The following is a 12,066-nucleotide window of genomic DNA, read 5'->3' on the forward strand; positions in this document are numbered from 1 at the left end:
GTCCTCCTGGAGGATTGGGGTAATTACAAATAGTTTACTCACCTTTTCCATTCAGTTCTGTTGAAGCAGAACTGACTGTTGGGACACAAGTGCTACCAACGTGCAATAGTCTCACACGGATTTATTCTAACAACCAAAGGTGATTTTTTTTTCCACCAATAAATGAGTATTTTGGATGGGCACTGTTGAAGAGGCAGAAATGGCTAATGGAAAGAGCAGGAGAGTTCTTGTGGACAATTAAAACACTCGACACTCACTATTCCAGGCCATTACTCTTCTGATTTATGGTCACCTTGTCACTCAAGATAGTTCACCTCCCTCATGGATCTATCTTCCGACTTGGAAGCAAGTTAGACACTTTCCCAATATTGCAGCAGTGAGCAATCTCAGAGGTCATCCCTTTCACCACTCTCCAGCTACCTATAATGAAACACACACAGAAATCGTCTCGGGCTAAGATTTTCAGACAACTGGCAGTTGCAATAAACTGATAACTTGCCTAACACTCACATTAGTGAAAATCTAAACCACTGCCAAGTCAGGTCTAGTCCTAGTAGGGTTTACAGGAAAGCTGACCATTTTCGTAACTAAGTGTCTTTATTTTTCCATATCACTGTGCCATCATTAGTTTCTAACACTATTCATTCTTTAAGGCATCTTGTATGGGATTGGCAATTAGTGTGGAACTAGCTACAACTATATTTGTGCTAAATGTGTTGAAGTATTTCCACATAGGGCACTTATAGCCAGCAGCAACAACATAGGGCTATCAGAATGTGCTGCATTCAAAGTTTCGTCTCAGAGCAGAAATAACAGCGCATTAACAAACAGTCTCTCAATCCCTTATTGAGATTGTTATTTGAAGTAGTGGCTGAATTGAAATGTTATTTAATCTTTCAGGGAGGAGCATATGTAGTAAAGCTGATGGAAGATTTCGGATCTGGTTCCTGCCTTATTGCTGTGGTATTACTAGAATCTATAGCAGTTTCTTGGTTTTATGGTAAGGGACCCACATTCTTCGTGAGGTTAGATAAAAGTTTATGAAGCAATGCAAAAAATGTTGCGGGAAGCTGATTCTTGGACTTTACTCATATATACTGTTTTGTCCTCAAGTCGGAGGGAGTGAGTGAGTGGGCATGCATGTTATTAGGGGTGCTGTGGAGCTGGCAGAAAGATCACTGGTCTATTAAAATACAATGCTAATGTCTTCAATGGTGGCACTGGTGAGGCCAAAAGAATGTCCTTTTCAGTAGAATTGACCAGGTAGTTTTCAGGACTGATATTAGGCTCCTAAATTGCAATACACTGATGGAAGCAGCTTGACCATAAGACCATTAAGATGTAGGAGCAGAATTAGGCCATTCAGCCCATCAAGTCCACGCTGCCATTTCATCATGGCTGATCCCGGATCCCATTCAACCCCATACACCTGCCCTTTCACCATATCCCTTGATGCTGCAACTGATCAGGAATCTATCAATTTCCGCTTTGAATATGCCCACAGAGTTGGCCTCCACTGCAGTCTGTGGCAGAGCATTCCACAGATTCACCACTCCTTGGCTAAAAAAAAAATTTCTCCTTCCTTCTGTTCTAAAAGGTCACCCCTCAATTTTGAGGCTATGCTCTGTAGTTCTGGATACCCCCCGCCATAGGAAACATCCTCTCCACATCCACCTTATCCAGTCCTTTCAACATTCAGTAGGTTTCAATGACATCCCCACACATTCTTCTAAATTCCAGTGAGTACAGGCTCAAAGCTGCCAAACGCTCCTCATATGTTAACCCCTTCATTCCCGGAATCATCCTCGTGAACCTCCTCTGGACTCTCTCCAATGACAAGACATACTTTCTGAGATAAGAGGCCCAAACCTGTTAACAATACTCCAAGTGCAGCCTGACTAGTGTCTTACAAAGCTTCAGCATTATCTCCTTGTTTTTATATTATATTCCCCTTGAAATAAGTGGCAACATTGCATTTGCCTTCTTTACCACAGACTCAACCTGTAAATTAACCTCCTGGGACTCCTAAGTCCCTTTGCACCTCTGATGTTTGAATTTTCTCCCCAGATAATAGTCTGCACTATTGTTCCTTTTACCAAAATGCATTGCCTTACATTTCCCAACACTGTATTCTGTCTGTCACTTTTTGCCCAGTCTTCCAATTTGTCTAAGTCTTGCTGCAATTGCATTGCTTCCTCAGCACTACCTACTGCTACACCTATCTTTGTATTATCCATAAACCTTGCCATAAAGCCATCAATTCCACTATCTAAATCAATGACAAGCAATGTAAAAGGAGCGGTCCCAATACTGACCCCTGAGGAACACCACTAGTCACTGGCAGCCAACCAAAAAAGGATCCCTTTATTCCCACTCACTGCCTCCTTTCCGTCAGACATTCTGCTATCTATGCCAGTATATTTCCTGTAACACCATAGCATTTATCTCGTTAAATCCGGCGAGGCACCTGAGCAAATGCCTTCTGAAAATCTAAGTCAATGACATCCACTGCCTCTCGTTTGTCCACCCTGCCTGTTACTTGCTTGAAGAGCTCTAACAGATTTGTCAGGCAAGATTTCCCTTTACAGAAACCATGCTGACTTTGACTTATTTTATCATTAGTCTCCAAGTACCCTGAAACCTCATCCTTAATAATTGACTCCAATAATTTCCCAGGCTCTGAGGTTAGGCTAACTGGCCTATAATGTTCTTTCTTTTGTTTTCCTCCCTTCTTAAAGAATAGAGTGACATTTGCAATCTTCCAGTCCCCTGGAACCATGCCAGAATCAAGTGATTCTTGAAAGATCATGACCAATGCATCCATTATCTCTTCAGCAACCTCTTTCAGGATTCTGGGATGTAGTTCTTCCGATCTGGGTGACTTGTCCACCTTAACACCTTTGAGTTTGCATAACACTTTTTCCTTTGTATTGGCAATGGCACTCTCTCCTGCTTCCTGACAGTCACAGACCTCTGGTATACAGCTAGTGTCTTCCACAGTAAAGACAGAAGCAAAGTACTTACTAAGTTCACCTGACATTTCTTTGTCCCCCGTTACTACCTCACCAGCACCATTTTCCAGTGGTCTAATATCAACTCTCACCTCCCTTTTATCCTTTATGTAACAGATTATATTATCGACTAGTTTGCCCTCGTATTTAATCTTTTCCCTTCTCATAGGGCTTTTAGTTACATTTGTTGGATTTTAAAAGCTTCCCAATCATCCAACTTCCCACTCACCTTTGCTAGCTTATATGCCTTTTTCTTGGCTTTTGCACAGTCCTCAACTCCCCTTAGTTGCCACAGTTGTCTAGCCCAGCCATTTGAGAGCAACTACTTCTGTGGGACAGATCTACTCCGTGTCTTGTGAACTGCTCCTAGAAATTTCAGCCACCTCTGCTCTGCCATCATCCCTGCCAGTGTCCCCCTCCAATCCACCTAGTCAAGTCCTCTCTTGAGCCTCTGTAATTCCCTGTATTCCATTGCAATATTGATACATATGACCTATGCTTCTCCCTCTCAAACTGCAGTATGAATTTAATCATTTGATGATCACTGCCTCCTAAGGGTTCCTTTACATTAAGCTGAATAATAAAATCTGGGTTAATACACAACACTTAATCTAAGAACAACCTTTCCTTTAGTAGACTTGAGCACAAGCTGCTGTAAAAGGCCATCTGGTAGGCAGTCAACAAATTCCCTCTCTTGTGGTCTGACACCTACCTAATTGTCCTACCACTAAACATGTTAGTGTGTGCCTATTTTACATCCAATTGGCCCCATTGTACATCAGTTTCTATTGCCTTGATTTATACCGTCTGAGTGAGGACAGAATAATTCAATGTGAGTGAGAAGGGGAGAGAGGGAGAGGGAGGAAGAAGGGGAAGGAGGGAGGGAGAGCGGGAAGGGGTGAGAGAAATAACAAGAAACAAATTAACCATGAGAGAGGGAAAAGCAGAAAATACAAGTTTAATTAATTTTTCAACTATTATCATGAACCACAAAATGAAATTTAATTACACAATACTCTAAAAATTGCTTCCAATGTATAATTATACTTTTACAAATAATTAAGGTCTAGTTCCTCTGTTTCTGTTTGATCACCGTTCTGTGCTGTGTTTGACGGTCTTTGTTTGTACAACAAAAAAGGTATTTCAATTGACCTCACGAAGGTTGGCCACACATATAAAGCACCGAAAGATATTGTTGGCTTGATTCGAACAAGTATTTGAGCAATGGTAAATATAAAGGAGAAAGTATAAGTTAAAACATGGTTTTAGATTAATATTAATTCAGAAATTCACGACAAGTGATATGAATATGCCCATTACGTATCAAAGTGAGATTAATCTGATCTTCTCATACATCTATGCCATGAAAGATTCAGATCCAATTCCACCCCTACCCTGAAACATATGCACAAAACTTAAGTATATATATTGTTCATCACTGCTATTTCAAAATGCAAATCACCATTGTCCAGATGCTGTGAGAATATTTTATTGTCTCTTGTTCTTGGAATTACAACTCTCTCTCCTTGATTTACTTCCAGGAGTCCAGCAATTCTGCAATGATATCCGGACAATGTTGGGATTTGCTCCGGGGCTGTTTTGGAGAGTTTGTTGGGTGGGCATTAGCCCTGCCTTTCTTGCTGTGAGTAACAATGCTGTTGTCAAACCGGTTTGTATATCACAAGAAAGTGCCCCTCTGTTTCCTATTAAGGGCAATTTCCCTGCTGTATTGCTGACACCCTACTGACATGAATCATTCAATTCTTGATGGTTTTCACTGTGATGTTCCAGACTGCCCAGTTCCTTTCCAACTTGACTCTAAGGACTGGTTTGAAGTAAAATGCAAATTTCTGGAGAAACTCAATGGGTCAGGCAGCCTCCATGGAGGAAAAGGGATAGTAACATTTCAGGTCAAGACAGATCCTGATGCTTGGCCCAAAACATTGATTATACTTTTACATCCACGGATGCAGATGATTCCAACAACTACCATCTGGTCTTACTGATTTAGGTTTGAAATCCATTGGCTTTGCATCCGGTCTGATGCAAGTGTGTACACTTGGTGAAACTGTCTCCCAACAAGTTACCTTTCTAATAATATGACAAAATGTAACTTTGAACTTTCAACTCTGTGAATTGTCTTTCAATCTAAGCTTGAGTTACCTCAGTCATTCCTGTAATCCATGCATCTATTTCTTTTCGAGTAATGACTCCCCTTAGCACTGATTATGAACTGATAACTTACTTATGCGCAATGATCAGTTGTCTACGCATATACATTGATCTGATCTCATTTTATGCAATGTGAATACACCAGTTAAAGTCACCACCGTGTGCGTGCCTTTATTTGATACGTAGATGCACAGACACAACAAAGCAGTGGTGAGTATGAATCTGAATGTCAGCGGATATCACCAACTGCACCGACATTTGTGGGATAACAGAATTCAGAGGAAAGGAGAGAGACAGTGAGAGAAAAGAGTTAAACAGCGTGGAGAAGGGCGACACACACGCGAACAAAGGGACGCGTGAGTGATAGTGTAGGGTACACAGTGAGTGTCGCACAACTAGCAAAGTTAAAGTGAAAATAATATGACATTGGCCACAGTCGGGAAAGTTGACGAATTTGATAGTGCTAATGAGGACTGGGAGCCACATATTGAGAGATTTGAACTGTATTGTAACACAAACGATGTCAATGAGGAAAAGAAAGTCTCCATGCTTCTGAGTTTAATGCGTGCTAAAATGTACAGGCTTTTACGCAACCTAAAAACTCCTGAAAAGCCAGCAAGCAAGATGTTCAATGAAGTTGTTGCAATCTAACAAAATCACTTGAGCCCAAAACCACTAGTAATAGCTGAGAGATTTTGATTTCACAAAAGGAACCAGTCAAAGGATGAAAGCATTTCTGAATACATTGCAGAACTGAACAAACTTTCCCAATACTGTGACTTTAGAGATGGACTTTCTGATATGTTAAGGGGCAGGCTTGTGTGTGGCATGCGTATTCAAAGCACCCAAAAGAGGCTACTGTCATAGACAGACCTAACCTTAGAACAGGCATTGACCATTGCAATATCATTAGAGGCTGCAGCAAAGGATGAAGCAGAACTACAGCAGGAGTTTAGAATGTGAAACACACAAAATGTCCCTGAATGGTGTAAAAAGCCAAAAAAATTATTAATGTGCAAATTCACCCATGATGCAAATGACTGTTGGTTCAAAGAAAAAGTTTGCAGAAAATGTCACAGCAAGGCCACATAGAGAGGGTGTTCAAGTTAGATTAAAAAGCGCAGCCAAAGAGAAAAACCACACAGAGTGAAAAGTTTCAATCACAAAACTAATCAAATGCATAAAGTGACTGAATCAAATAACACGGAGTCTGACAAAGGTGAGCTGTCATGCCTGGATCTGCATAGTATAACTGAAGCAGATCACAAAATTATTTGGATCACAATGGATGTGTCTGGTGTAAAACTGAAAATGGAGCTGGATAGAGGGTCAACTTTGTCTATAATTTCAGAGGCTGACTACAACAGACTGTTTTCTAAGCTACTATTAGAAAAGACCTCGGAGATGCTGAAGACCTATACAGGCAAAAAAGTGTCTCCCAAAAGCAAACTGAAAGTGAGTGTGATGTACAGAGGCAAAACACAGCAGTTAGAGCTTGCTGTGTTGAAAAGTGAAGGGCCAACACTTATTGGACGTGAATGGTTGAGAAAAATCCAACTGGATTGGCAAACAATCAAAGCTCTCAATGTGACATCAACAGGCAAAATCAGCCTAAACTGCAGTCACTAACCAGAGACTATCGCAGCTGCCTAATGCTAATCAGAAGATGTTTGAGAAAGGGATTGGTAAACTCAAAGGCATAAAGGCCAGAACTGAACTGGATGAAACAGCAGTACTAAGATTCCACAAAGCGCACCCAATGCCTTACGCACTACATCCTAAAGTGGATGTAGAACTTTGGAGCAACACACATCAAAGTTGCTGGTGAACGCAGCAGGCCAAGCAGCATCTATAGGAAGAGGCGCAGTCGACGTTTCAGGCCGAGACCCTTCGTCAGGACTAACTGAAGGAAGAGTGAGTAAGGGATTTGAAAGCTGGAGGGGGAGGGGGAGATGCAAAATGATAGGAGAAGACAGGAGGGGGAGGGATAGAGCCGAGAGCTGGACAGGTGATAGGCAAAAGGGGATACGAGAGGATCATGGGACAGGAGGTCCGGGAAGAAAGACGGGGGGGGGGACCCAGAGGATGGGCAAGAGGTATATTCAGAGGGACAGAGGGAGAAAAAGGAGAGTGAGAGAAAGAATGTGTGCATAAAAATGAGTAACAGATGGGGTACAAGAGGGAGGTGGGGCCTTAGCGGAAGTTAGAGAAGTCGATGTTCATGCCATCAGGTTGGAGGCTATCCAGACGGAATATAAGGTGTTGTTCCTCCAACCTGAGTGTGGCTTTATCTTTACAGTAGAGGAGGCCGTGGATAGACATGTCAGAATTCCACATCCCATTCCCATTCTGACATGTCTATCCACGGCCTCCTCTACTGTAAAGATGAAGCCACACTCAGGTTGGAGGAACAACACCTTATATTCCGTCTGGGTAGCCTCCAACCTGATGGCATGAACATCGACTTCTCTAACTTCCGCTAAGACCCCACCTCCCCCTCGTACCCTATCTGTTACTCATTTTTATACACACATTCTTTCTCTCACTCTCCTTTTTCTCCCTCTGTCCCTCTGAATATACCTCTTGCCCATCCTCTGGGTCACCTCCCCTTGTCTTTCTTCCCGGACCTCCTGTCCCATGATCCTCTCGTATCCCCTTTTGCCTATCACCTGTCCAGCTCTCGGCTCTATCCCTCCCCCTCCTGTCTTCTCCTATCATTTTGCATCTCCCCCTCCCCCTCCAGCTTTCAAATCCCTTACTCACTCTTCCTTCAGTTAGTGTGGACGAAGGGTCTCGGCCTGAAACGTCGACTGCGCCTCTTCCTATAGATGCTGCCTGGTCTGCTGCGTTCACCAGCAACTTTGATGTATGTTGCTTGAATTTCCAGCATCTGCAGAATTCCTGTTGTTTGCGTAGAACTTTGGAGCCTGGAGGCATCTGGCATTCTCTCCAAGGCTGAATGGAGTGACTGGGCCATGCCCACTGTCCCAGAGATCAAGAAAGAGTAGGCCAGAGCCGTTCTCATAAGTGTGGATTTCAAGGTGAGCATCATCCCGGTACTGTGCACTGTGCAGTATCCCCTGCCACGAATAGAAGTCATTTTTGCATCTTTGGCATGCAGGGAGAGGTTTTCAAAGATTGACTTGTCACAAGTCTTTCTGCAAATGGAGATTGAGTCATCAAGCAGGAAGTTCTTCACAATCAACACTCAGAAAGGACTGTTCCAGTATAATCGTCTCATCTTCGGTGCCCCATCAGCTCCAGCTGTCGGATGGCAAAGAGCAATGGTATCAGTGTGACTGGCAAGAATGATGAAGGGCACCTCCAGAAACCTGGTAAAGTGCTTATCAGGCTGAGTGAGTGTGGTCTGCGTTTAAAGAGAGATAAATGAGTTTTTCAAGAATGAAATCTCATACTATGGACATGTTACGTAAGCATGCATTACATAAGTCACAAGAGAATATTGAAGCAGTGCTACAGGCACCCAAACCAGAAAATGTGTCGCAACTCAGGTCATACTTGGGCCTTGTAAACTACTAGCACCAGTTTCTCCCAAACATTGCTGCAGTGCTGCATCCATTGAATGAACTGTTAAAGACAGGAGCAAAGTGGGAATAGTCAGAAAGATGTGAAAGAGCATTCAAGAAAACAAAGAGCCCGATAACATCCGATGAATTGCTCACCCATTATGATCCGTTTCTGCCCACCAGACTGGCATGCAATGTGTCCTCTTCTGGCATTGGAGCCGTCTTGTCACACAGGATGGAAGATGGATCTGACCGTCTGATTGCATTTGCTTCAAGATCACTGATGAGCGCAGAACGCAACTACGCACAGATCGACCGAGAGGCCCTTATTCTAGTCTAGGGAATAAAGAAGTTCCATCACTACCTGTATGCACAAAAAATTACTCCAGTGACAGGCCACCAGCCCCTTGTGTCCATTTTCAATCGCAGTGATGTCTGCTACACGGTTGCAACGTTGAGCGCCTTTCCTAGGAGCCCACTCTTGTGACGTAGAGGTCAAGGGTACCAAACAAAACAGCAATGCTCCAACAAACAACACACACCAAAAATGCTGGTGAACGCAGCAGGAAAGGCAGCATCTCTAGGAAGAGGTACAGTCGACGTTTCGGGCCTGCTGCGTTCACCAGCATTTTGTGTGTGTTGCTTGAATTTCCAGCATCTGCAGATTTCCTCACGTTTGTGTTTTAAAACAGCAATGCTGATGGCTTTTCACATCTTCCACTGTTGGCAACTGAAGAAGAAAAGTCTTCATACTGTGGCCCGGCAGAAGTGTTCCACACAGCATTGGTGGACCAGCTGCCGGTAACAAATTCTGAAATACAAAGGGAATGACCCAACAGAGGAAGTTGTCTTTCACAAGACACTTGCCAAACCTGCCACTCCACTGATTCCGAAAGAAATAGAGCACTGCTCAAAGGACTGAATCTTTAGTATGTAGAATTTAGTTACAGACTGCCATTCTGAAAGCACGTTTACTTGAATATGGGTATTTAAAGAGAAATAGTATTTTGTTACATATATAATTTTATGTTACATTAATCTAAAGGAGCATGAAGTGTTATGCATGGATCTATTTCTTTTGGAGCAATGACTCCCCTTAGCACTGATTATGGACTGATAATTTACCAATGCACAATGGTCTGTCTACACACATTCATTTGTTCTCTCTCTCCCTCCTTCTCTCTCTCTCTCACTCTCTCACTCCCTCCCCAATGTGAATACACCAGTTAAAGCCACTTCTGCATGTGTGCCTTTATTTAAGTGATGTGTAGTTGCACAGACACACTTCCATTCTCATTAAGTTGACCTATTTTCATGTCCTCCATTTAACCTAATGTTTGCAGAACAGGTTTTCAGCGTGATGATGATATTTGGCTGAATCTCATAACTCATTATCAAGTTGTTTACACCAACATTAATTTGCATGTGAACACACTGGCTGTTCATTAATAACGTAAATGACTCTTTGCTGCCATTAATGTTGGAGGCATCAATTTCCCATTTCCTCATTGTCTAAACCGGCTTCAAAACTATGACATCTTCCTCGCTATTGTTTGAAATTGTCACTGAAACTGCTTTGGCTCCTTGGACTTGCAGGCTGTTGAAACATAACCTTCCCCTTAGCAATAGATACCTTGGGCTGTAGCAAACTGAAAGATGTGGTGAGTGGTGACTATTACAACAATAGCAACTGACGGAACTGTAACCAGTATAGTTAAGTCATAGTTCTGTAACCCTGCACTTCCCTTTGGCTCTGACGGGTCAACCACAACTATACTAGTTGTTTGAGGTGGATGAAATTCGGTAGAATTCTCAGACACTATTCCTAATGACAGCAATTTTACAAACCAGTTTGGATGTCTCCTTCTGAATGCTTAACAGCATTAACTGATTTTCTTCATCGACAAGTCCCCACACAAACCATTTTCATTAGGCACAATCTTAAAAAGCACCAAAATTGCCAAGCAAGATCAAGTTCCTTAATTAAACAATACATAGATTAATTGTCTCATTCTGCTTTTGGCTGTTGAACCCAATAAATAGCTTTCAACAATGTTTAACAACTTTGGGTTCATATTATCGTATAATTTCTGCAGGGGGTGGCACAGTAGCATAGTGGTTAGGGTAACGCTTTACAGCGCAAATGACACAGGTTCAATTCCCGTCACTGTCTGTGAGGAGTTTGTACTTTCTCCCCGTGATTGCACAGGTTTCCTCTGGGTGCTCTGGTTTCCCCCCACATCTCAAAGGTGGATGGGTTAGTAAGTTAATTGGTTGCATGGGTGTAATTAAGATTAATATAATTGTGCAGCACAGGCTTCTTTGACAGTCTGACAAGCCCATACCACCCTGAAAGGGTCTGTTACTGAACTGTAACTCTACATTAATAAATAAACACCATTAAATAAAACTTCCAGCTCGATAAGACTTGACAGAGTGCCATCAGTAGTGCACACATACCACATTTTGGTCTCCTGTGTAATAATCTTCTCCTTCAGCATCCACAATGATGTGAATATCTTATCAACTCTTTTTGATGTACTAGTTACATAATGCATTCTGAAGCTGATAATTTAGACCGCTGGGGCAACTTGTTGTTCCATTCGTATTCGAAAGCAAAAGCTAAACTCAGTACATGCAATGGAATGCTGTCTCTAGCTGCCTTATCTGGATGTGTTCTGCATTTTCTCTGGAATCTGCAAAAGCATACAAAAAGGTTTCATGTGGATGGCTGCAGGAAAATATTGTGGAAAAGGTATTGGTATAAAAAAACAATCAAAAATTTGTCAACTTACACTCAGCAATTGTTGTGTATTTAATATTTCAGTAATATTGTAAATATGTCATTAGATTAAGCATTCTTTGTTTAAATAATTCATTTTTATCTAATAGTACGTGAGACGGATTCATGCCACGATGTTATACATGCGCGTCTCGCTAGAAGTAAAAACGAAAATAGACATGTATTCCCGGCTGTGTTTCAATTAGTTTTATGATTAGGAGTTACAAAACATAACAGTGGTGATAAGGAAGTTTAAAATGAACCTGAGACAACTACCCACCTGTTGAAGCGCAGTGAGACGTTGAAGTTTTTTTAAAAAGCGCAGTGAGGCATTTGAGTTTTTTTTTAAAAAGGCAGGAAATTGTTGAATTCACGGGTTCGTAAGCAGTGAGTACTGACTGATGATAATCATAAACTTAAAAAAAAAAGCAAAAGTGGCTGGCTACATTGAAAAATAGATGTGTTCAATTGCACAAGCAATATCAGGTCATTGTATACTGAGTGTACTGAGCAGTATTTTGAAGCAAATGAAATAACCAATGAGAAGTGAGTGCCAGTTTTGCCAAGTGCGTTG

The 12,066-nt window shown here is 42.0% G+C and overlaps 1 protein-coding gene across 1 annotated transcript in view; it reads left to right on the top strand.

Annotated features, from left to right (window-relative positions):
* The window catches only part of slc6a4b (solute carrier family 6 member 4b), a 74,532-nt gene that overhangs the window by 44,232 nt on the left and 18,234 nt on the right, over positions 1-12,066 (top strand). Inside the window, exons 10-11 of the mRNA XM_063034548.1 lie at positions 901-1,000; positions 4,553-4,653. Of these exons, the coding sequence (XP_062890618.1) occupies positions 901-1,000; positions 4,553-4,653 (201 nt within the window). The remainder of the gene's footprint in view (positions 1-900; positions 1,001-4,552; positions 4,654-12,066) is intronic.

This window comes from Mobula hypostoma, chromosome 27 (assembly GCF_963921235.1).
Source record: "Mobula hypostoma chromosome 27, sMobHyp1.1, whole genome shotgun sequence".
Taxonomy (NCBI): domain Eukaryota; kingdom Metazoa; phylum Chordata; class Chondrichthyes; order Myliobatiformes; family Myliobatidae; genus Mobula; species Mobula hypostoma.